Source organism: Cupressus sempervirens, chromosome 3 (assembly GCF_028749045.1).
Source record: "Cupressus sempervirens isolate cs-2001-9-10 chromosome 3, ASM2874904v1, whole genome shotgun sequence".
Lineage (NCBI taxonomy): Eukaryota > Viridiplantae > Streptophyta > Pinopsida > Cupressales > Cupressaceae > Cupressus > Cupressus sempervirens.
In genome coordinates, this window is record NC_143120.1 from 649,245,467 (window position 1) to 649,270,630 (window position 25,164).

Sequence of the window (25,164 nt, forward strand, 5' to 3'; positions counted from 1 at the left end):
TTTGCTGATTGTAGAAGCTAGAAGACCCATTTTAAGCTAACACCACCTCAAAGCTGGAAAAAAATTCAGATATAACAAGTACTATATAATTGAAAATATATGAAGTTTCAGATATAACAAGTAATATATAATTGAAAAAATATATATATTATTCATTGAACAAATCATTTTCAATTTATAATGATTTATATATATAAATTTTGGAGGGAGAAAATCGGAGGGAAACGTAAAAATAGAAAGAGAAAATTGGAGGGAAATATAAAATGGAGGGAAGAAAAACTATGAAGACACTTGGTCTATTTTTTCAGGATGCAGTTGCTGCTTAACTTCAGCCCCTCCTATTTTCAATAGCTTTATTTGTAATTGTTAAGCAACTACTACTCCATGAAAATAGGAGAAGATTCGAAATTATCCTTTTCTGCTAATTAACAATTTGCATGGGGACACTTTATGCTTTTTTTTAAGCACAAAACAAGCATAAGCAGCCACATGGGGACATGGGGTAATAATTTAGATGTATTATAATGTTTTGTCTCTAAAATAAAATTTTAAATTTATGAAATTAATCTTGTTAAAAATGAAAAATGATGTATTATAGTGTTTTGTCTCTAAAATAAAATTTTAAATTTATGAAATTAATCTTGATAAGTAGGAGATGACCTCCCGAGAAGTCCCGGTGCTTCACCCCTGTGAGCATCACCTAGATCCAATGAGTGCTAAGTGTTCCATTTATTCTCATGAGAGATGGATTCATGTTGAATCACTACTCATGAAACATGGGTCATCGAGTTTGACTCAAAAATCACATAGTTAAATGCTGATATTCACATGACAGAAATTAATCTTGTTAAAAATGAAAAATGTATATGGAAAACTACACAAACGGATGTTAAATGAAAGTGTGGTATCTGCACACTATCTACGATATGGTGCATTTGAATCTTGCATGGACTGCACATTCTACGCATATGCTGTTACTGAACTGTAGAAAAATGGCGAAGAATGAAAATCGTGTTCGCTGAGAACATCAAATTTTGAGCAGTAAATCAATATTCGCAATGGCTGTGGCTTTGTCATTTTTGGTGATGGCGATTGTGCTAATCGGATTGACTCGATTGGTGTGTGTGCTCTTCCTCGTCGGGAAACCCCTATCCAATAATCATTCTCCTTCTTCTGTCAAAACACTCATAGTTCTCGGATCAGGTTTTTAATTTTAATATTCGTTTTGCAACCCATGCTTCTTCTTGTCTTGTTTAGATAAATCGACTTGCAGTAAATTACACCTACAGCGTTAATATTGAATTCTACTATATCTACAGCTCAATTGGACACCAAATTTATGCGAGTTTTGTAATTGCAGACATGATTTTCCAATTTATCTTTTAAATATCTGAGAATCCCTGTGATTTATTTGGCGAAATTAGGGTTAAAAATTGAATAATCAAAGCTGAAAGATCAACAAGAGTAACATGGCCGAGTTTGTGGGATTTAGCAACGATATGGATGATTTACTGCAGAAATATGCATGGCCTGTTTGCTTGCAAAAATCCCTCGAACTTTTTCCCTACCTTTTACTTACCACTGACTTGGCGCACAGTGCCACCACAAACACCACCTTACAAATCCGCGTGGTCGCCTCTGTGAAATATTGGGGACTCCCGTCTTCGATCCTAGCCAAGAAAGCTCATTGCAGAATCTCCATGTTGATAAGACAGAATAACTTCCATCTATGTGTTTTCTATACTTTTTTTCCAAATACATTTTTAACAAGAGCCCTGGTTGAGCTGGAGTCCCTGCCTTTGGTGGGTGCACAATTGTTTTTGTTTTAATCAGCTGATTTTGTAACAAGAGAAAAAACATAATTTGAACCCAGCGTACTAATATGATAATTCATCGATTCCTCTTTGAGTTTTTGCTTAAAAGAGAACTAAAGAGTTGGTGGGTAACATAGACCAATGGCAGAAATGTCTATCAAGGCAACTAGGTGAGAGGACCTAGTACTTGAGCACCCTAAAATTGTGCTTATCAAAATTCTCTGTCTAAATTTCAAAAACATCTCAATTTTTTACAGCAGCTTACTTGGCAAGTCGTCTGCTTATAATTAAGGTTTCAGGTCCACATCATCAATTATGATGCCACATCAGCTTGGTTTTTGCCAAGTTGTCCAAAACAACCCAAATAAAAAGTTAGACCAATGGTCATGCAAAAAGGGTTCTCATACTTGCACAGCTGATGCGCCATCACATATTGGTTGTTTTTTATAACTAAGGGTACATTTCATTCAATAATGGGTAGTTATTATTGTACTAACAACTGTAAAGTCTTAATTTTTGGTACAATATTGTTAAAAAAGTTGGGCATTAAGATAATAAATATGGATATTAAATCATTAAGTGTGGGTATCAAATGAACAACTCCCGTCACAACCATTGGAATGCGCTCAAGTATTGGGTCATCTCTCCTACAGCTCTTATTTTGGTTCTGTCTCCGTCTCTGCTTCATGCCAGCAGTTAGTGTACTTGTAAATATTGTTTTCTTTCCACACATTCTGACCGCAAGAGAAACTGTGAAATTTTAAAAATAGGAGAAGAAAATAGGTATGTATTAAACATACAAATTTAAACTCAAATATGGTCAAAATAGATTTAATGTGGACGCTCTTAAAGTTGTAGGATTAATGAAGCACCTGGAAACATATAATAACATTGTTAGCCTTCTGCTCTTGGTGCACTTAGTATGCTGGTTGAAGACTGCAGACATTTGAAGACATCCTAAATTTTAATTGTTTAGAAACCAATCAGAACAGTTGCAGAGGCGTGCTTCCTGTGTATCTGCAGAGCATTGAACAGGGTATCAACTTTCGTGAAGGTAGAGAAATCGGCAAATTTTGCTAGATGATGAAGTTGCAGCCACCTTGGAAGATGTGTGCAAAATGTGAAAGTACAGGCAAGCTGCCTATTAGAAATGTAGTCTCTGTAGATGCAATTATTGCTGTGATATTTGGTGAAAAGGCTTGAGAAACTTTCAAGCAAATGCTTATTATGCAGTTGTAAGGACAAATTCCAAAACCAAGCACGTGAACAGCTTTGGTTGAAATGCAGAGAGGAATGGAATAAAAAATAAAATTGCAGCTATATATAACACAAAGTTTGTAGAAAATTTCAAAAAATGTATTTAACAAGATCTACTGGTGCTGGTTCACCAGCATCATCAGCTAGCTCTGCAACTTGAACTCCCAACCAGAGACCCTGCTACAGTCTATTGCCTCTTCTTCTTTTGCTGCGGGATCTGAGGTTGGAGCCCTACTATTGAAAGGGGTCTCCTCAAATGTTGTGACCTTCCTGTCTTTGCCTACACCTTTATTTTGGCTGTCAGTGCTGCTACCTTCATCGCTGGTGGTAGATCAACCGAATCTCGATATGGAGTTAGAAGGTACAGTAAAAGCACACAAAGCTTCCAGAGCATTGCAGCAAGAACAGGAATAGCAGAAGCTTCGAGATGAATGCAAGAGATTTTGGTTAAATTTTTGAATTAAAAAAAATAATAAATTCCTTTCTAAATTGGGAATAGCCAATAGAAAAATAATGATTAAAAAAATATTTTTAAAATAAAAGAGTTCTAAAACATTAGAACTCGACTATTTTTTTGAGGTATTATTAAAATTTGGGCAGATGAAAACATTAGTTCTATATAGGCAGGGACTAATAAGATTAAAATCTATTTACTTCAACTTCTAATGTATCTTTGCAATGACCCTTAACTGTCTCTCCTGTAATGCTGGTAAGCGAAGATGATTTTTTTGCCGCTTAATGTTTGTTTTCATTTTTTTTGCATTTTTAGTTTATATGCTTTTTTCTGCTAAAATATGTATATAAAAATTGAAATGCAATGCTAAGACGAACTTGGAAATAAATTGCAAGAGAATTTGTATTCTTCAACCTCGAATTCCTCAATATGCACTAACCAAACAATATGCAGCAACAAAGATTTAATTAATGACAAGAACCTGGTAACACAAATTTATCTCCACCATTAAAATGCGGGCTACTGTGATTGTATGCGGCCTTTCTCAGAGACAAATGGGATTTCAAAATACAAGGCGATTCCCATCAAATGCTAACAAAACCTCTGTATGAATTCATAGTCCCAGCATGTCAAAATGCAGGTACAAATGCCAAATGCAGGCCTGTAATTTGAGGTCACAGGTACCTCCAAAGCGATCACAGCCTGTCTAAGGAATAAATTGCTGCCATAAAACAGTAATGGCAGCCAATGGAAATGCCAAACGCTGCCTAGTTAAATGTCAGCAGCTCACCCAGACACCAAAACAAACCCTCCCAGCCATGAATGCAGGTATCTTTAGTGCAAAGTCAATCTTTCCAACATATCAAACCCCTTCAGCACTGGATAAAGAAATTAACAATAACTCCAGATTTGCCACCAAATGATTGACTTCTCAGGTACAGTAAAAACAGTAGGAGAAGCCACAATGAAATTCTCGGTGTTCCCAAATTCCAAACTCCGCTATACTTCAGCAATGGAGTAATACCTCAGCCTTCAAACCCTACTCCAGCAAGGGAATTGAATTCACAAATCAGAAAACTCTCTTATCCAAGCAACAAAAGCAAATTAGACAGTTGGATGATCAATTCTCATAATGGGAGCCATATTTATAATCTACATTGTGCAACTTAGCTTCAACTACACTCCTTTCACTTAAAAGCCCTTTTGCTTTATACTTAGGCACATAATATAATTTATTGATTTCCTTTTGGCTCCCAAGAATAACCTTTTCAACTATATCATGATATATTTATACGTGAGGTTATTGTTTCTTGTGTCCAAGATTTAAAACTTTTCAACCTGGTTCCAATGACCTATGATACTAAGGTGGCCAACATACAATACCATCAAAAATAGAAACATCAACATATTTAGTTGAATAATAATAATTCACTCGTATTGCAAAATGATTGAAGAAGCGTCAAAATTGGAATTTGACAACACAAGAGTGATCCTGATGAAGAAAAATGATGAATGAACTTGATAATTCTCTCTCCAAGATTCTTGGAACCCAAACTAGAAGCCAAGAATAAAAACTAAGAACATCACTCAACTCCTCTAACTTAACTAAACTCATCAGAACCAATTGTTGACTTACTATAAACAGTAAGTCCCTCAAAGCGGAGCCAAAACTTACCATAGGCTACTGGAAAGCCTAATAGCTCCACAACAGAGACCCTCAAATCCCACTGTCTTTTCATGCGTGTCGCAATGATGAACTGGCCAAGCTAAAAATAGGGATATTACAGTCCTCCCTCCCTAAGATTGCTTGAACCCAAGCAATCTTGAAGCAAAACAAACACCACAGTCCGCCTAGATCGCAAGGGTAAAACTTTGTGATATCCTTGTTGTGCACTACCAACTCTTGTAGCACCAACACCCGTATAATTGACATCAATAATAGTCATCTGAAACCCAATTGTAGGCATTGATGAAGAAAATAACTCACTTGACTCAACCCAACCAAAACACCAACTTTGTTAGTACGTGAGTCCCCATCAAACAGGCACTCACACCCAATTGTATTGTGGAGATTGTAACAACCATAGGTACTTGAAACACTACCACCAACTCCAACCTTTGCCAAACTGTCTTAGTTGTGGGGTTACTGCAAGTGATCTAACTCGCAGCTGCTGATTCTATTTGCAAAAGATGGTGCTAACCCATTCCATAATGAATGGTATGAACTTGGACCCAACCCACACTGACATGAAACCAAATCCTCTGCCTGTGGGTCAAAAGCAAAATAATGAGCACTCCTCATTATGTAATGCCAGTAAAAAGCCTCAATCTCTGTCAATGGCTCATTAGTACCAAACTCGGAATTAGAAGACAACTCCAATCTCTGATTTCGAGCTATTCATCAAGCAGGATCTTGGGAAACCCTCTCTACAAACCCAACCACAATATCCATAGTAACACAGGGATGCCTTTTTGCCCCACATCCCGAAGGCAAGGATGCATCAGGGAGTTGGGGATTCCGTTCCCTTATCCCTGGCGGTGCCCACCAAATCTCGCTAATTGTGCTGAGGATGGGGGGACGTCTTGGTATTGACTATTTGTTGATTTGGCTATTGTTGTTCAATGGTCAACATTCCAATCCAATGCAATGTTCAAGTATTTACTCCTTTACATCTTTATATCTTATATTGAAACACATCTTTTCATAACTAGCATTTTAACTACCATATGTATATTATAGACAACCCCTACCATCCCAATGCCACCGTCCCCCCGCCGTTCGTCCATCGTCCTCCCATTGTCCCCAAATTAAGGTCCCTTTGTCCCCTCGTTCTGGAAACTTGTCCCCTCGTTCCGTTGTCCCCCCGTCCCCCAGGGCAGTGTAACTATGACAATATCCTTGTGGGGAAGCATTATAGCTAAGTTCTCTACAATCTTTTCCACCATTTGCCGAATACTATGAGAGCCTAGATGAGATTACCCTTAGAAACTTCGTATGGTCCCTCCCGCAAATCCAAACTTTGCAATAGATACTTTGTGAAAGACTTTGTGTAGTAGAAATTATATGTGGAAGCGTCAACCTGCTCCCCTGCAATCCACAACTGATCCCTCTGAAATCGTGACATTGCTAATTGTTCAATGCTATTAGTTGTATGAGATGAAATAATAAATTTGCTTTTGACAAAAGGAAACAAATTTCCATGAGAGCACCTCTCCACATCAAGTGGTCCCCTACCCAAATCCTGAGAAGAAGAGGGAGTAGTGTCAGAAACTGGCACACATTCCTTTGAAGTGTCCCTCGCTGCCATGCTAACTACTGAAGAACTTGGCACAATAGGGATCACTGCGTAGCCCTCTGTTAATGTTCTCACCTCTTCTATATCCACTGCACATCTATCCCAGACAGTTGTATCTGCCTCATCACCACATCCATCCTCCCTACCCGTGGAAGTAAACCCACCACTGATCACCACTATGTGTAATAGAATTGGATTTGGGGCCGGGGTGGACTAACCAACTCCAACTCCACATTGACCTCATCCAAACATGATTGTAATTCTTGGAGAGGCAATTGAGTACATTGAGTACAGTTCAAAGTCACCTCAAGCTTCTTGGTGCGCTCAACAACCTCCTCATCTTTTCCTAACAGTGCCTGATAATAGGTGCTACCCCACTCTAGAAGGTAATCCTTGTTAGCTACCAATTGAGAATAATTATGCTTCAAGATCTCGATAGCCTCTTGAAGCACATGAACCTCTACTAGGGGAAGGCTATTTTCACCGTGCTCATTTGACATAGGAGCACCCCAACCAGATGTAGGTAACATTTGATGAATAACATCATAATGCTTAAGAGCTGAAGAGATGTCACTATCACTTACCTTCAACTGACTAGTCACATAATGCCTTTGTAACCCTGATTCCTTTGCAAGCTCTTTGTCTTTCTAACTACACTTTGTTAGGAAACTGTAATAGAACTGCTCACCACAAGATCACGCACCTCATGTTTTGCTAACTATACTTTCTTAGGAAACTATAATAGAACTGCTCACCACAAGATCACTCACCTCATGTGTGTTGCCATCCTTGCATGCATGCACAATTGAGGTACTGCTATCGAGTACCTCTACCAACACCTCCTCCGAAGAGGTGGAAGCCTAGTTTTATTGAACTCCTCATGTCCCTACTTCCCCCTCAATAGCAAATCCCTATATATATTGATCCTGGGACCCATCCAAGAACTCTTCAGAATCATCATCTAACATATGGCAAGGAATATCAAACCCACAACAACTCATAGGATCCTCAAACGAACCATCAGGGGTGCCCGTACTATCTGTATCCACAACTCCTGACTGAACATCCACTGCTATCACCTGACTTAGCACACATGACTCAATGTCTTGCTATGAATCAATAAAACTGGAGCATAATCCAGTATCAATAGAGTTTGTTGTAACACTCAGATCACAAGTACCATAGCTGGGTAGCCCCATACTCTTGTCTATCTCACTTGAGAAAGATGTTGCCTCTTGCTTTGAAACAACACTGCGACAACTATCATTTAAATCTGTGTTCACACTCTCTGCACAATCTCTAATAACAACTCCCTCCTCAAGAGAGTTTAAACAATTAGTGGTAACAACTGCCTCGACTGCACCCACACTATCCAAAGCACCATCTTTGGAGTCCTCAAACCATTGAAGCTTAGTGCTACTTACCACCAAAGACACTCACACATCCATGTGGCCCTGAGTAGAAAGTCCATCATCATGAGTACAAATAGGACTAGTGATTGCTGTACCAAACATAGGCTTATTTGAATCATGAATGCCTGCCGCAAAGAACTCAAGCCTTCTACCTTGCATTCTTGGTGCCGGTCTACTAAAAACAAAAACCATGTATCTCGCTGCCCTATCTACTATCATAAGATACAACAATCCCTCCTCCAATCTCTTTTGATTATTTTCTCACCATTTTCCACATTGCTCCGCCGACTCCCATCACTACTAGTCCTCTTGTGTCTGTCCATACCCATCAAATGTGAGAGTGCTTGTCACTCCCAATTAACAACAAAAGATCAAGATTAATAATTTTCTCCTACCCCACACGATGGCAGGAAACCACTCTGATACCACTGTAATGACACTTAACTATCTCTGTTGGTAAGCAATGATGAATTTTTCGGTGCTTGGTGTTTGTTTTCAATTTTTTGTGTTTTCAATTTATCTGCTCTTTTGTGCTCTCCAAAAATATGTATATAAAAATTGAAAAGTAACGCTAAGACGAACTTGGAAATAAATTGCAAGAGAATTTGTATACATCAACTTCAAATTTGTCAATCTGCACTAACCAAACAATATGCTGCAACAACGTTTTAATCACTGACAAGAACTTGGTAATGCAAATTTATCTCCACCATTGAAATGCAGGCTGATGTGATTGTATGCGGCTTTTCTTGGAGACAAATGGGACTTCAAAATACAAGGTGATTCCCATCAAATGCTAACGCAACCTCTATATGATTTCACAGTCATAGCACGTCAAAATGCAGGTACAAATACCAAATGCAAGCTTGTTTAGATTGCAGGTACCTCCAAAGTGATCTCGGCCTGTCCAAGGATTGAATTGCTGCCATAAAACAGTAATGGCAGCCAATGGAAATGTCAGATGCTGCCTAGTAAAATGACGACAGTGCACTCAGACACCAAAACAAACCCTCCTAGCCAGCAATGCATGTATGTTTAGTGCAAAATCAATCTCTGCAACAAATTGAACCCCTTCAACACTTGATAAAAAAGTTAACAATAACTCCAGATTTGCCACCAAATGATTGACTTCATAAGTACAGTAAAAATAGTAGAAGCCACAATTAAATTCTCAGTATTCCCAAATTCCAGACTCCACTATACTTTAGTAATGGAGTGATACCTCAGCCTTAAAACCCTTATACCTCAGCAAGGGAATTGAATTCACAAATTAGAAAACTCTCTCAACCAAGCAACGAAAGTGAATTAGACAATTGGATGATCAGTTCTCATAATGGGAGCCATATTTACAATCTCCATTGTGCAATTTAGCTTCAACTATGCAACTTTCACTTAGAGGCCTTTTTGCTTTATACTTAAGCACATAATATAATTTATTAATTTCTTTTTGGCTCCCAAAAATGACCTTTTCAACCATATCATGATATTTTGACATTCGAGGTCATTGTTTCTTGCGCCCAAGATTTAAAACTTTTCAACCTGGTTTCAACGAGCTATGACACTGAGGTGGCCAACATACAATACCAACAAACATAGCAACCTAACATATTTAGTTGAATAATAATAATAGTTCACTCATCTTGCGAAAATGACTAAAGAAGCATCATAATCAAAATCTGACAACATTGGAGTGATCCTGATGAAGAAAAATGATGAATGAACCTAACGTGGTGGCTTGCTAAAAATATACGCTCCCTCCAAGATTCTTGGAGCCCAAACTAGAAGCTAGAAATAAAAATAGCGCATCACTCAACTCCTCTAACTCAAGTGAGCTCATCGAAACCAACTGTTGACTTACTAAAAATAGTAAGTCCCTCAAAATGGAGCCAAAACTCACCATAGGCCATTAGAAAGCCTAATAATCACAATTGAGACCCTCAAATTCCACTATGAGTTCATGGGGGTCACAATGATGAACTGACCAAGCCAACTGCAAGAATCTGCTAAAAGGGGGACATTACAGTTTTATATGCCTATTTTAATTTGTAGCTTAAAATTTTTATTGGCCCAAGTTAAATGATGATAATGGAGATGGAGATGATGTTGAATTGATTTTTTGGTCTATGATGTGTATTGATTTGATCTATATGCCAATTAAATCAGTAATATGTTCCCTGAATTCACTAGTATGTATGTTTCTGAAGAATATTTTTAACAAATTATAAATTTTATGTATTTTTTACGTTTGAAATATTTGCCAAGTTATTGAAATTATTTGGGTCAGCCAAGTTATTCCCGATTCTGAGTTTCTCACCTATATATATATATATATATAACAACTGGAAATTGCAATTTTATTGGTGAAAATATTGTTTAAGCAATTGTATAAAATTCTTGGGACTTTTTCACGGGAAAACTTGATGTGGGAGCAAGAAAAGATAAATGACAATTATTTAAGAATGTTTTTGTCTTTTGATAGGTAAATGTGACTCTATTGGGCTACACCTGTTTATATTAAAATAAAAAAAGTTGCATCACCAGCCTCTGAATGGGCAGAAGGATTATTCATGGCAAGCGCATAGAACAAACAAAATGGCAACCAGCCTTCAACATACACTATATCACTAGACTGCCCACTACCCTATAACATCTGGCCACTACTACTTAGTGAAGGACAGAGATGACGCCCAAACATAGCCATTCTCACAAAAAACCCTAGTCCCTTGGATTATTATGACCATGCTGAATAGGCCCTCACTCTAAATATGATCTTCCTCTTGTAATAATGTGCCACTGGTTTAGTATCAAGACTAAAAACAACATTGCATAATCTCTCATCATCCCATTGGATTCTGCAACTAAGAGAGATTCATAAGATCATTTTATCGTAGAGATCAATGCAAAGATATACTCTATTTCAGATATGTACAAACATCATAGAATACTTATCTCTTTGAAGTCTAATCTCATCACACACACAATATGAAGAAAAATTTGAATAAGCGCGGACTAGCATTCATATGGTAATCATCAAACTTTGTTGAACAAAATGTGTTATTAAAGATTTTACCATAAAGGAAAATGAGAATTGACATGTTCTAGAATAACCTATCAGTCTAATCATAGGCTTTTGCACAAAATTAAGTCAGTATACAAATGATACAAAATATAAATCAGAGTCAATGAACACAAGTAATATAATACTCAAAATAAAATATGATCTCAGAGTTTACCTCAACGGTAAGGAATTATATCTCAAAAAAATCTCATTAGACTCTCTATATATATCTGAATGAGATAAAGTTGTCACACATCCTTAGCATTCCATCAAAACAAATTTAATTTATATCAATCAAATCTCCAAGTCTATAGCCTTGAAGTTGTTTTAATAACCTTGTTAGAAGTCTAAAGTTCTTGCATAATATCTAAGTCAGAACATATAATAAGCATGTATAAATAAATAAATCAGAAAACATGCTCAATAGATACTCCTAAATGAAAAGCTATAAAGAGAGGAAACAAAAGAACTTTCCTGATGCTGGTGTCCAGCTATCGATACCTCATACACTGCTTTGATCTCAGACTCCAGTGTTTTAGAATGGACTCTCATTAACTAGAAATTGATGTTTACACAAATGGCTATGACGCAGGGGAATATGAGTTGGTAGGACTTGTTATGGCTTCACGAATCCTCATGGCTTGGCATGACATATATTAAGCAACGAGAGTTTTTAAAGTTATTTCCAGGCATAACATGATAGCTTATAGCGCATATTGTCATGTCAACAATCACTGCCAATACCAGCAAGACCACCCACCTAACCACAACTGCTCAGGGTCCTTACTAAAATCTGAAGAACAATAACCCTGTTACTGAAGCTCATGATAAGTCGAAATCTAAACATAAGGTCAGAAGAAGAGAGCAGTCATTATGACGAGGTAACACTTCCCCCCTCCCCATGTTGGTGCATTACGCATTACAGTACAACATTGTCCATTAATCCAGCTTCAAGGATTCCTCCCTTTCTTACTGGTTGCAAAACCTTCCAATTCTCAATGAAAGAAGGTTCTTATCGCCAATAAGCCAACTTCAGGACACCTTGATTGCCTACAACCCAACAGATAAAATTTGCCACAGGATCCTTGTCCCTTCAAACAACCTTAGAGAAGAACAAGATTGGTCAAGGAATTTGACCGATATCAGTATCCATGAGAAAGCTCATACTTCAAGACTAAAAAATAGAGCAGAAGCACAATAGAAAGGAAAGTAACTTCCCTTCAAACGCTATCTCACTATAATAGGTTCAAAGATCTCAAAATTGTTGAAAGAGAAAAAGGGACAACTATTTTGACAACCAAAGCATGCTCATGAAATGTCGCCCAGATGCCTAAAACCTTTATTTACTTCCATGTGATTTGTTGCACCACTATGATCATCATCTCCATCGGACATTAGCAATGCTCATTTGAATCTTTCTACCATCTTTAGTGCCCTGAGAAATATACATACCAAGATAAGATCATGTAAGAGAAGTTTGTTTTTACAATTAGTAAGCATTAAACCTTGAAAATTTTAGTTCCTTTTGGTCTGAGGATCTTTGCTGAACATGAGACTACCAAGGAATTCCAATTTTGTCGATAAATAATCTAAATGTTTTGACATGAGGACTCAAATAAAACAACTAATCTGAAGATGCAAAGACCACAACTCTTTGTCTGTTAGATGACCATTCAAGATCATCAATCCTTCCAATTTGAGACTGTGGTCTCCATATCTTTCTTAGACCCTTGCTGAGTTTGATGAGTCTCCTGATGCAATTTACTCACCATTGGAGGATAACCGAGCCACAGTTGCAAGATATGAATGCTCACCATAAACAAATGACTCTAGAGGATTATCCAGGTTTCTGACAATCACATATCGTCCAATATAGAAAAGGTAAAGTCACGTTGTTTTCTGCAATCCTCAGAGGCTCTTGACTGCGCTGCAACGAACACCCCACACTTGACATGCAATATGCTTCATCGTCCAAAACAATAATCACCCCCTTCAATTCAGTCCCTTCTACCTATTCTTATCTCTGAGTGAAGATAGAGATGACTCCGCACTCCTAACTGTGAAGCCGAGACTCTTTAGAATGTTATCTTTAAGTCTTTTATTGGCTTCTGATGTGTCGATCTTTTGCTACATTAACCATAATAGATAATGATTTGTAATTGTCAAATCCAAAGGCACTACGAAAATAACATCTCTCGAGGTCTTTTCTGTAATAAACATTGGGTATAATACAAAGATAGCAGTCGATTTCTCTAGCAGCCAATCCTTGCCCAGTTCGTTGGTTCCTTTTGCAACTCCTTTTCCAAGTTCTTGAGAATAGCCACCTTATTATCTCATTCTTTGCCTTGCAATTTTAACAAAAATTATTTTGATTCTAATTATTTATTCCTTGTCGTTACACCCAACTTTAGGAGGATAGAGCTTAACCATTCTCAACAAAAAATGCTTTCTGTACCTCATGTGATAGTGTAACCAACTCTTGTTTGAGTGATTCCTTGAAATTTCCTTGAAATTGGTTGTTCATGGTAGAATATAAGTCTTTGACTCTTTTAAAGTGTCACTTCTCTATAGCCTCCCAAATGTATAGAGATTCTTCTTTGTCTCCACCCAACAACACATTCCCACATTCCAGAGAATCCATTGAAACTGGGAAAATCAAAATGGTGTAATACTGAGTGAACACCTGAAACATTGGCGTTTCAAAAAAAAAATGAAGATCACACGCATGATGACAACGGCCTCAATAGCTCATGAAGCATAAACCGTAGACAAGAACCAAAATGTTGATACAACTGAGATAACACAAGCGTGTGGCAAGAAGAAAAACATGTCAAGGCTGAGACCTCACATACTCAACATGTAGAATCATCATCTTCAGAATGATGACCATCCACCACAAGAGATGCTGAACGATATATTACAAATATGTGGTCGTAATTCCAGAGTTAACAGACAGTCAGCCAGCTGACCCATATCAACAATCGCTGACCACCACTGCACACAAAATCTATAAAAAGTATTCTTCAGATGACGGAGAATTGAAATGATCACGCGCTTAGACTCCACCTGAAAATACATGCACTGAGATAAAAACACGAACAATCACCAGAACCACTGTGCTTCCAAAAGAAAGACAATATTTCACATCAGTTTCTTGAAAGATTCTGAGGAAGGAGAAAAGGCATGAGACTGAGCCGTTACCAAGAATAATAACCGGTAAGCAAATGCCCTCCTAATCACCAAGCAACTAGGAAGCTTACTCAACATAAGGCCAAAAACAAAACCACAAATATGGTGGCAACAACAGATGCATTGATGATGTTCTCAAATTCTACCTTAGATCCTCATTCTACAAGGTGGAGAGCTTGAACGATTTAAATCTCTGACGACTCTGCAACCAGAACAACATGCAAGGATTTTAATTCATTCTCATTATCATTGTTATAGAGCATGCTTGTATCTTGCAGAGAATGTGAACGACAATTTTTATGTCTCCTAGAAACAAATTGTTTCCTTCATTGTCCACTTCCGTAAAACACAACCTAACAATATTAGTTCAACATCTTTGATAAATGTCTTTCTCTTGTTGAGATAAATGCCGCTTGCAGGTAGCAGGTTCAAGCCCTAGTAGAAAGATGCTTGGCTGGAACTTGATAATCATTGTACCCTTTCCCTTAAAAAATTTGCAACCAACAAGATTGTATAAGCATGACAATATCCATTACCCATGAAAAGATCTACTTGAGAAAACACATCGCAAAGAGATTTACAATGTAGGATCTGACATGGCTGTCCAGAAAACTCAATAATCCTATAAACCTGGCTCTGATACCATGTTAAGTTTTGAGCCCAGAAATCAAAGATAAACAGCAATAAGGAATAGCCAAAATAGATATAAGACACACAGAAATGCCCTAGGAAAACCCTTCCAAAATTGAAGAGAAAAATCCAACCACACAACAAAATATCACTTTATTGATAATAAAATGTTCAAATATACAATGCCTTTTGCTTAATGCGATATATAAAACACATAGAGAGACTCTTGATCTCAAACACGGTCTCTTCAAATTCCAAAATAAAAGACCCTTCAGAATTCCAAATATTTAACACTTCATATTTCCATATGCATGCATCTTATAATGGTGTATGACACGTCTTTTTACAAAATATTATCTTTAAATATTATTACAAATGCCTCTTTCAGCTGAATATTACCATAACGGTAATAACAAACATATTTCTATTTCATAAAATAAGAGAAAGATCTCTATTGCAGCTACAATCTTCAACAAACTTTGCCGATACCATAACTTTTCTTGATTTATCCGTACAAAAATTAATGGACATGTTTGAGTAGCTCATCAGGCAGGAGAAATGGGCAAGGGTAAACATATATTGTATTTAGCCAACAAATTTTTAATATTAAGAAAATCTGAAGCAATGACATAATTTTGGAAGAATATAACTGAAATTGAAATATATTTGTAATAATGTTGACAATTTTATCATGGCAAGCATTTACCATTGTTGCAATGAAGCTTAAAGGCACAAATAATTGAAAATTAGGGAGTTCTAGAGTTTTTCAACTTTCCCTTCTATTCTTTCATAAAATCCCCCTGATTGGAGACCTTGTAAATTATCCTTCTATTTTTAGGAAACCTTGTTTTTGTGATTTAATAAATCAGGGCCTTGGAAATCTATAGTTTTAGAAGCTTTCACCACTTGTCATTGTGGTACTATTTATTAGTAATCCAATCGGTCAACAGGCTCTAAATGTGTCTTGGCATTCCATATTGCCCCCCTATGTGTTAGTACCAGCAAAACATTGAGCTAAAATAATCCTGTGATGAACTAGTCTTCTCAAGTATCCTTTTACCCTAGTATAGCATTCTTTGTTGTACTTATCGTTCAAGAATGGATAATTGGTTGTTATAAATCAAAATAATTACATTAAAGGTGATATCATGTTCACTTAAGAAAGATATTTGATTCTTATGCATTTATAATCTATAATTGCATTTACATTTTTAAATTTTTGTTCAATGATTTTTCCATTGTCAGTAGATATTTCTTTTGCACTTGCTTGTGGATTTCAGCACCTCTAATGTGCAATTTCATTTTGTGGGCATTTTTCTTTCTTGGAGTGATTGACAGCTACAGTCTATCTTACTTCTTTTACCGTAGGTGGTCATACAGCAGAGATGCTTAACCTTGTAGCTGTTCTTAAGAAGGAAAGATTCCATCCTAGATGGTATGTCGCTGCTGCAACTGACAATATGAGCCTTGAGAGAGCCAGGACAGCTGAAGAATCACAATTAGAACAGGTATGTTGCCTTGCTTTTTCCAGAAGCTCAGATTTTTTTATGCAGGAGTCTGTCTTTGCAGCATTGTTTAGAGTCCAGAGGTCGGTCAGGACATCAATCATTGCCGGCCATCTTATCCTTTGTGTTCTTAGGTCTGTTCCACAAGGAACCCTTTCCCTGTCCTCTCCCCATTCTATTTTCCTATACAGATATTCCTTGTATCTTAGTTGTAGTTTTCCTTGTTGCACTTCAAAGGAGAATTTGGTGGTACATAGGTTCTTAAATATAGCCGTGTCAAGAAAGGCTCATGTAATATCAGATAAAACTCCATATAATGTATGCCCACACCATGAATATGGTTATGGGCAACTTTTATACTTATTTTGGGGTTCAAAGCAATTAAGTTGTTTCTCATCTCTCATGTAAATATAGGTCTGTATGTGGCGGCATCATTTTCTAATATCTATCATATGTGGAGGCATCATTTTCTAATATCCATCATATTTTCATAACATTGATATACTTCACTACAGTAAAACATATTCTTAAGTCAAAGGCTGGTCTGGCACACTCTTGACTATGTGCAACCTAGTCAGATTTGAATGGCTGAAGGTTTGTTTTGTCTGTTAAAGTCAAGTATCAGAGTACTTTACTAGTTAGTATGAGAAGCACTTTTCCATATGAACAGTGGATTAGTTACAAGACAAATATTAACTCTTTCCAAGGAATTTAAGATTTAGAAATGAAGAAAATGGAATAGCAAAGATTTTATCTTATAGGTGAAGAACTCAATCTGGCCTTGGTGCATTTCCTATAACTGCTCTATATACTTTGATGGCTAGATTATTTCTTTATGCTTCTTATGCATTTTCCCAGTGCATCAGTATACCTCTAGGTGAAGTAGAAGCAAAATATTCAATAAGATGCATTGTTTATGATGGATGTATTGTCATTGATGTCAAAGGAATTAAGGAGATAGATATGTCATTGATGTCAGAAATGGGCAAAATTGTTAGTACAACTCATCAATGTCAAAGCTAGTCCAAACAAGATCAATGAAAATAAGAATTCAAAGAAGTTGCAGCAAATAGAATTATAGTAGTGATTCAGCATCGGTAATAAAGAGGAGGTATATGGAATCACTACTTGAATGAAAAGTTAATATCCTGATTTATGCAAAGCTTTAAATATTATGATATATTAGAAGGAAAATCCATTCCAAACCAGTTATTTACAGAGGTACTTTTCCTAGTATAAATTGCAGATAAGCCCGTCTACCCATACAGTTGTAGAGACATTATACAAAGAATATCAAACATACGGCAAATGATGTGTTATTCATTTGGTGTTGTCAGAAGAATTACATGAAGATGGTAATTTGCAAGAAAAGAAAGCTAGACACCGTATGAGGTAAAATGTGAATGACCGTACACGGAAGCAATACTAATTGGTGAAGGCCTGATATTATTAAAAGTTTTGATTCACTCCAGCAGCAATGGTGATGGAATGAATAATGCTATATATATACGTATAATTTTTGCATTGAATAGAAAGAAGGAAATGCAAAGTTATAAAGTGAAAGAAGTTCAAACATTGATTCAATATACAATCACGGGAGTAAAATAAATACCAACATTCAAACTAAGAGTTTGTGCCTCAGAGCAGCTTGGATTCGGAAGATGGAAGTCAGTGATGAGTCATGATGGCTTGAAATATTCCACTCAGTGGTGAAGTGCACAAACACAAAGACACAAAAGCAGAGCGACGATATACATATATTGAACACAAATCATTCTCAGCCAGCAATGATCTCAAAACAAACAGCAATCAATAAATGGTGTAAGGGTCGATGAATACATGTCAACGATGATAAAATATTCAAAAGCAGTAAAACGGTGAAGTCTATGAACTATATTTATATATAAGCATGGTGGTCAAAGGCAAAGACTGTAATTTATCGAATGGCTAAAAGAAAAACTATGAAAAAAGAGTGATATATTAATATCTAGCAATGATGTAACCACAGCAATTTTGGAATGATACTAGCGACGTGAATCATATTTGGATTGAATTGAAGCAATAAGATTATACCTGTGGCGGCGGTCATACAAAAGGAATAGCACAATAGAAACAGTGACTGTCAAGCATGTTAATAAAAAACCAAGCCACGATGGAGTCGGGTGTTGAAATAGATGGGTAAAATGCTGAAAGTCATGACAGGAATCCACGTCTTTATAGACCATGTCTGGTTGTTGACAAAGCCCGATGAAACATAAGCGCTGGCAGATTCAGCAGACGGGGATTAAGAAACATTAGAAACATTATGACAAATAAAATGCAGATATGTATCGGGTGTCTTTGTTGGTAACAACAGGTCAAAAAAATACAAACAGAAAAAGGTATGGAGGATATATATGAAGGCAGCAATCTGTGTAAGGAGAAATAAAATTTAGAAAGACGTCATGTGTTGGAATGTTTATGTTAAACCAACTATATATATATTGCAGGGATTTCAGATATGGTAGAATGTTCATGCTTATGCATGTCAATTATAATCAGCCCTCCATTATACAAAACAATTTATTCAAACCATAAGATAGAAGTATAAGAGGAAAAAATAAGTGCATTAAAAGTATGTTTATGATATAAATGAAAAGGTGAGATTAAAGTAAAATAAATCATGGTATGATTGAAAAGATGAGATTATAGTTATGATAAGATTTAACATCAAAGAAGTCTCTTTTGCTAAGAGATGTGTCTTTTTGATATATATATATATATATATAATCTTATCATCAAAGAAGTCTCTTTTGCTAAGAGATGTGTCTTTTTGATATATATATATAAAAAGATAGATGTATCATTTTAAAAATATGAGTAAGTGTAATAACCTCAATAGGTTATAACTACTTCAAACACCAAAAATCTTTATACTTAAGTTGTTTGACATTTCGTCAAACACTTTGCAAGCACGCTTTGATACCACTATAATGACCCTCCTCAAATCTGATCTCAAAAAAATGCTGATGAAAGCTCAAAGAATCTCATCAAACAATTCACATGCAAGGGATGTATCACTGATATAATATTTCAACTTGCTTTAAATGACTTTTTCTTCAATTTGCATCAATGAGAATCTTGTGCTAGAAGACTCCAAATGGACGACACAATGACCTAACATGAGTGTGCTACTAATTTTGGCAATATTCAGTGCATATATATGATCTAAGCATGAGAAATGAATACCTACAGCCAACTGACATTTTTACAAACAGTTGGTATGCAAACTAACTAGCTGATATATAATGATATTGAATTGCTTAAATGACACCAACAACTATTATCTTCTTAATTTGCAATGAAATTTCTAATACAATGCTCATGAAATATGGCCAAGACTTTTGGCATTTACATGGATTACAAAATGATAATGTTGGTATAATGCACACTTACAGCTGAAACTTATAACACCTAAAAAGCAATACTAATAAAGGAACCTGGTTGTAGATGGCTGTAATAATTTTCTTAAATGCTGCCCCTTCTGCTTTGCTTTTTCTGATTTGCTTTTTCGAACTGCTTTTTCGGATCTGCTTTTACGAACTGCTTTTTCAGCCTACTTTTTTGGTTCCGCTTTTTCGGACTGCTTTTACGGACTACTTTTTCAGCCTGCTTTTTCGGTTCCGCTTTTTCGAACTGCTTTTTTGTATCTGCTTTTTCGGACTGCTACCATGTTGAATCTCAAGACCATATCTTTCAATAGCGTCAAAATTTTCAGCTTGAACGGATTTCGTCCTTCAAACTATTGAGACATAATCTCTAAAAAATTTCTCAATTTCTTTGATATTTCCAAGCATACTTAAAAGAAGCTCTTCCATTTCTTTCATAGTGTTCTCACAAGGGCTCCATCCTTCGTTTTCTCAATGTGTGATAAAACATAACTCCCTTTATGTAACTTATGTCTCCAATGTGTTATAAAATAAAGGGGACTCTTTTAATTTAAATATTTCCCACAAACTATAGTCTATGCATTAATAAAGTTAAATATTTAAATTTAACTTTATAAAATAGCTTTATCAATGCATAACAAATCTTATCAGTGATAAACAAGTCTTCTTGTTGATTTTAAACAATTACCATCGACATATCATTGCCACTGGATGTTCACCCATGCCCAAGATGACTTACTATAAATAGTAAGTATGCCCAAAGTTGCCTCAAAACCCCTCAGAAAAACTTGCAACTGAAACTATCTAGGCCAAATGGCCTCTAAGTCCCATTAATGTCTTGGTTAGTCTACGGGACCGTGGGGAAATAGGCTAACAACAACATCATGCTATGAATGCTAAAAAGGGGACATTACAGTAAGAAGTATGCGGACAAGGAAAAGAGAATATTAAGGCAGAAATATTTGAAATAAAGAGAATGTGGAGCAGAATAATGGTCTAAGAAATATAATATATATCTAGATTTATTCTGAATTTATATATTTCAATCTATGTGAAAATTTAGAAGCAGCAGATAAGAAGGAATAAGAGATATGTATAAAAATTATATTCAAGATAAGATAATATCAGACTAAAGATAGTTGTGTAGTTAAACTATCCATCATCAGTTGAAGCAAGCAACATAGTCAAGGTGGAAAAAGATATTGCATGCAGTGGGTTGGTGCTCACAAAGATAGCAGTGGGGATTGGTACTTCCAATAGGTCGGTGCCTGCTAAGTGTCGGAACTGGAGCTTCCAGTGAGTCGGTGCTTATAAATATTAGGGTTGGAGCCTACAAATCTATGTAATAGAACAAGTTAATATAAAAACAATTATTTGTCGTGGTTTTCTCCTGCATTGGGTTTCCATGTAAATCTTTTTGTTATTGTGTTTATGTGCATAATTGTTCATTTCAGCATTTGAAGTTAATTGTTTGGATAAAAGTTTTAAATTGGCAAATTTGTTATTATACTGATTCATCCCCTCCCTACCTCCCTCTCAATATAATCATGTGCTCTTCAGTTTAAACTTTTTGAGGCCTTACTTCAACATTCTGCCCCACATAATAACTTCATAGGCAATGCTCACTTTCATGTACCATTCATTCTCAGAGAAAAATCAGTGTTGCTGGTTTGCACTGGCTTAAGATTTTTAGTGAATTTAATACCGCTCTTTGGACTCAGTTTTAGCCAAATTTGAGATATAATTACTGCTCAGGTATTATCCTAGACACTTGGAAGAAATCTTTTGAACTTGTGATATATGAAGCCAAACTAGTGATACCCTTGTATTTTACACTGAAAATACTCCATGCATGCTAGTTTTCCAATCTTGATGAATTTATTTGAGCACTTTTCTGAAGCCATTCCATATGCAAAAATCAATGTTTCACGAGGTTGTCCAGTTCTGCAATTTCCAGTAACCAACTTTGCACGCTTGCCAAATACACCTAGTTATTTGTCATGAGCCCAAATTTTGCCCGCATACTCTCTATATCAGAGTGAATCTATGCCCTAGGTTTCAAGTTCTGAAGTGATGGTTGGATATGTTTATAAAGCCAAATCTAAATGCAATTATCTGTTTTTGATATGTTCAGTGACATGACAGTTTGAAGTGTGCAACTTTGACGATTAAAATCTTTTGACCTGAATCTTGTCATGGGATGAAATTTTGTATTCAAGATTTTTGTGTAACACACAATATGAATGCAAAATGTCAGGTCCTAATTGTTTGATCTTGTCAGTTTTTGAAGCCGGTTTTTGGGCCTCTCAGCACAAAAGTGACAAATTTTCAGAGAAGGTGAAAAATGATTTTCAAGTGATCAACCAATAATCAAATTTCATTGCAAATCAATATGGGAGGTTGGTCAGACATATCTCAGAGGTCAGTTGAATGAATTCAATTTTTTGTTTAGCTGGGCCCACTTTGGGACCCTACTGATTTTCATCAGATTGATAAGATAATGTCTGGAGAGTGAAGGTGTCTTAAGAGGTTATACTAATTTTGATCATTAAACTATTGCAAGGTAAGGATGATATTGTTGATGATGGATATAAGTTATTATGCTGGACAATGCGAGAGGGGTAACATCTCATATCAAAGAATAATAAAACAATGGTTTTCCTTTGGTGTATTGCATAAGAGTATGGGAACTGGAGAACAATTGTAGCTTTTCAATTTTAAATTAAGGCTCCTCTTATATGATTAATGCCAAATGCAAAATAAATCAAATGAAGGGATAATGCTTGGAATGACATGATTGGTTTCAGTATGCACACATCATCATTCAAAATCAAATGGGTGTGTAGAATTATACACAGTGAACAATAAAGAAGGGAATTGAACATGCCAAGGAGGTCTCAATGCTCACACTTATTGAAGTCCACTTCAGCAATGACCTTTCCTATGAGACTGTTGTCTAAAACCTTTCTCTTAAGACAATGTGTTATGAGCTCTTTGTTATTGGGACAAAACTTGAATCCTGGAGGCTGTTGTGCATCACATATAATGATTGTAACACAAAAACTCAAGAAAACAAATGGATTCTTTCAAGTTTCAATTGCCCTATATTATATTCATGCATGCCTTGACAAGCCAATGCAATTTGATAGTGGCTCGCTTGGCCGTTTACAAATATGATATGCGGGTTGTGGGGAGATGTTGTGTTGACCTCTTGAGGGATGTACGGAGAGGCGCATATCAAAGGTGAACACGGATAAATCTTCTCACTGATTTAGAAAATGAGCTCGCTGATGCAAGTGTACTTATGTTGAAAGTATACACAGAGAAGCGGATTGCAAGACATAAATGGGGAATGTCTAAAAAATTATTTTGGACACATAATTGAAACCGACCAGGTTACATCGGGCACATGCCAGCAGTAAGGGTGACTTCAGTTTTGGAATGCCCTTTTCGTAGTTCATGCAGAGTTGAAAGGCACTGATGACAAAAGTATTGAGGTGCAATGTTCATTTTCAAACAAGGGACCTTGGCATATGTATTTGCAAGCGCACAATTTCTGGGCAGAGGCCAATATGGCCATTCACAACAATGTTGTAGGAGAAAATTGATTGAAAGAGGGCGCCAACTTTCTATGCAAAGGGGGTATTTGAAATTTGCACAAGAACCTGCAATTGTTTTTAACACAGGTTGAGATTATGAGGAATCTGAGAAACTTCGTCTTCCAATGCAAGCAATTTGAGGATCCATTTTATTGTTTTTGATGCTATGATTGGGGGCACAATAATGGAGAAGGCCTTGTTGTTGAGTTTGAAAATACCATTTATAAGGCACCATTTCCATTAAAGGAGCTTGTAATTGGATCGAGTCTATTGGTTTTTAGCTATGCACCCCTGAACAATTAAAGTGGTGTGCAGATTTGGGCATAGTTTGAATGTTATTGGGGAGTGCCGCTGAAAGGAAGGGGGCGCTACTAGTTGAAGTTGGGCATATATTTTCTGTGACAGAGCACAATAGAAAACACACGCAGTAGGAGCCACCTTTGATGAAAGAAAGAGGAAATAAATGGTTGCAGGGTCATTCTGTGTAAGTTTTTCCCTTACAATGTTCGTTTTGCATTGTTTGTGGGGTTGTTCTTATATGTATTTTTATGTATAGTTGCGCTACTACTTAGTTGCCAAGAAGGCCATGAGTTTTTTGGCAAGTGATGTGTGTTTGTGTGTGGGCTCGAACTGTGAAGTAATTGCTTGGGTCACATGGTGGGCCCCTTCCGAATTTTGAACGAGATGGTAAATGATGTAGTGCTCCATCATACATGATCGATCAATAGTTGAATGACAAGTGGCACAAGGAACAAGGCGAGACTTGAACAGGTAACATCAGCAAGCCCAACACATGTCAATGCATTGCATTTTCATAAGAAGCCTGTGTCAGACATGCAAAAACACGATAGAGTGCCATGTGGCACTTGGGACCCGCATGTGGTGATGCAGACAACATGATAGGTGGACCAATGACATGTTTTCGCAAGGTGGTGTTAGACCTCCGAAAATGCAAGGTGTTGACACGTGCCACGCTGGTCCCGACAGATGCTGAGATTACTAGGATGAGTTGGTGATGACATGATGGGTTCGACTAACTAGGAGTGGATACGTAGCATAGGGACCCAACAAGCGATGATGTAAGCAAGTTCCAAGTGTCGACATTACATGCTTTTGAGAGTTTGACACAGAGATGCGAAAATACAAGATGACAACACGTGGCAAGGATACTCGGTTGGCCTGTACGTTTGGTAGGTTGAGGTGGACCTTGGAGCCAATCAGGAAGCATCACGTGGCAAGGTCCCACAATAGAGTGCTGATAGAGCAATGACTTGGACCAAGTGGACGAGTGGGGTGGTGACACATGGCAGTGTCCAGGTTGATCGTTTGACTGAGAAGTGGAGGGAAGGTGCTTTGCAAAGTCTTCAATTAAATGATAAAAAATTGCTCTCTCATGTCTACGTGAATGCACAAGAAGAGGAATTAATAAAACATGGGGAAATAAAGTAAAATGAAGAGGAGACTTAATGCAAAGTGGGGCCCGTGATGAAAACGTGCTGGCCAATCAGATTTAAGAGGTTTT

At 36.7% G+C, this 25,164-nt stretch overlaps 1 protein-coding gene across 3 annotated transcripts in view; it reads left to right on the plus strand.

The window, feature by feature from the left end:
• Positions 1 to 921: 921 nt before the first annotated feature.
• The window catches only part of LOC149568371 (UDP-N-acetylglucosamine transferase subunit ALG14-like protein), a 35,296-nt gene continuing 11,053 nt past the window's right edge, over positions 922 to 25,164 (plus strand). For 2 of the 3 annotated variants that reach the window (XM_089821312.1, XM_089821313.1), the window contains exons 1-2: positions 922 to 1,203; positions 16,479 to 16,618. In XM_089821312.1, coding sequence (XP_089677438.1) covers positions 1,059 to 1,203; positions 16,479 to 16,618 — 285 coding nt within the window. In that variant the 5' untranslated portion in view covers positions 922 to 1,058. The remainder of the gene's footprint in view (positions 1,204 to 16,478; positions 16,619 to 25,164) is intronic. The other variant, XM_089821314.1, reaches the window with a different exon arrangement.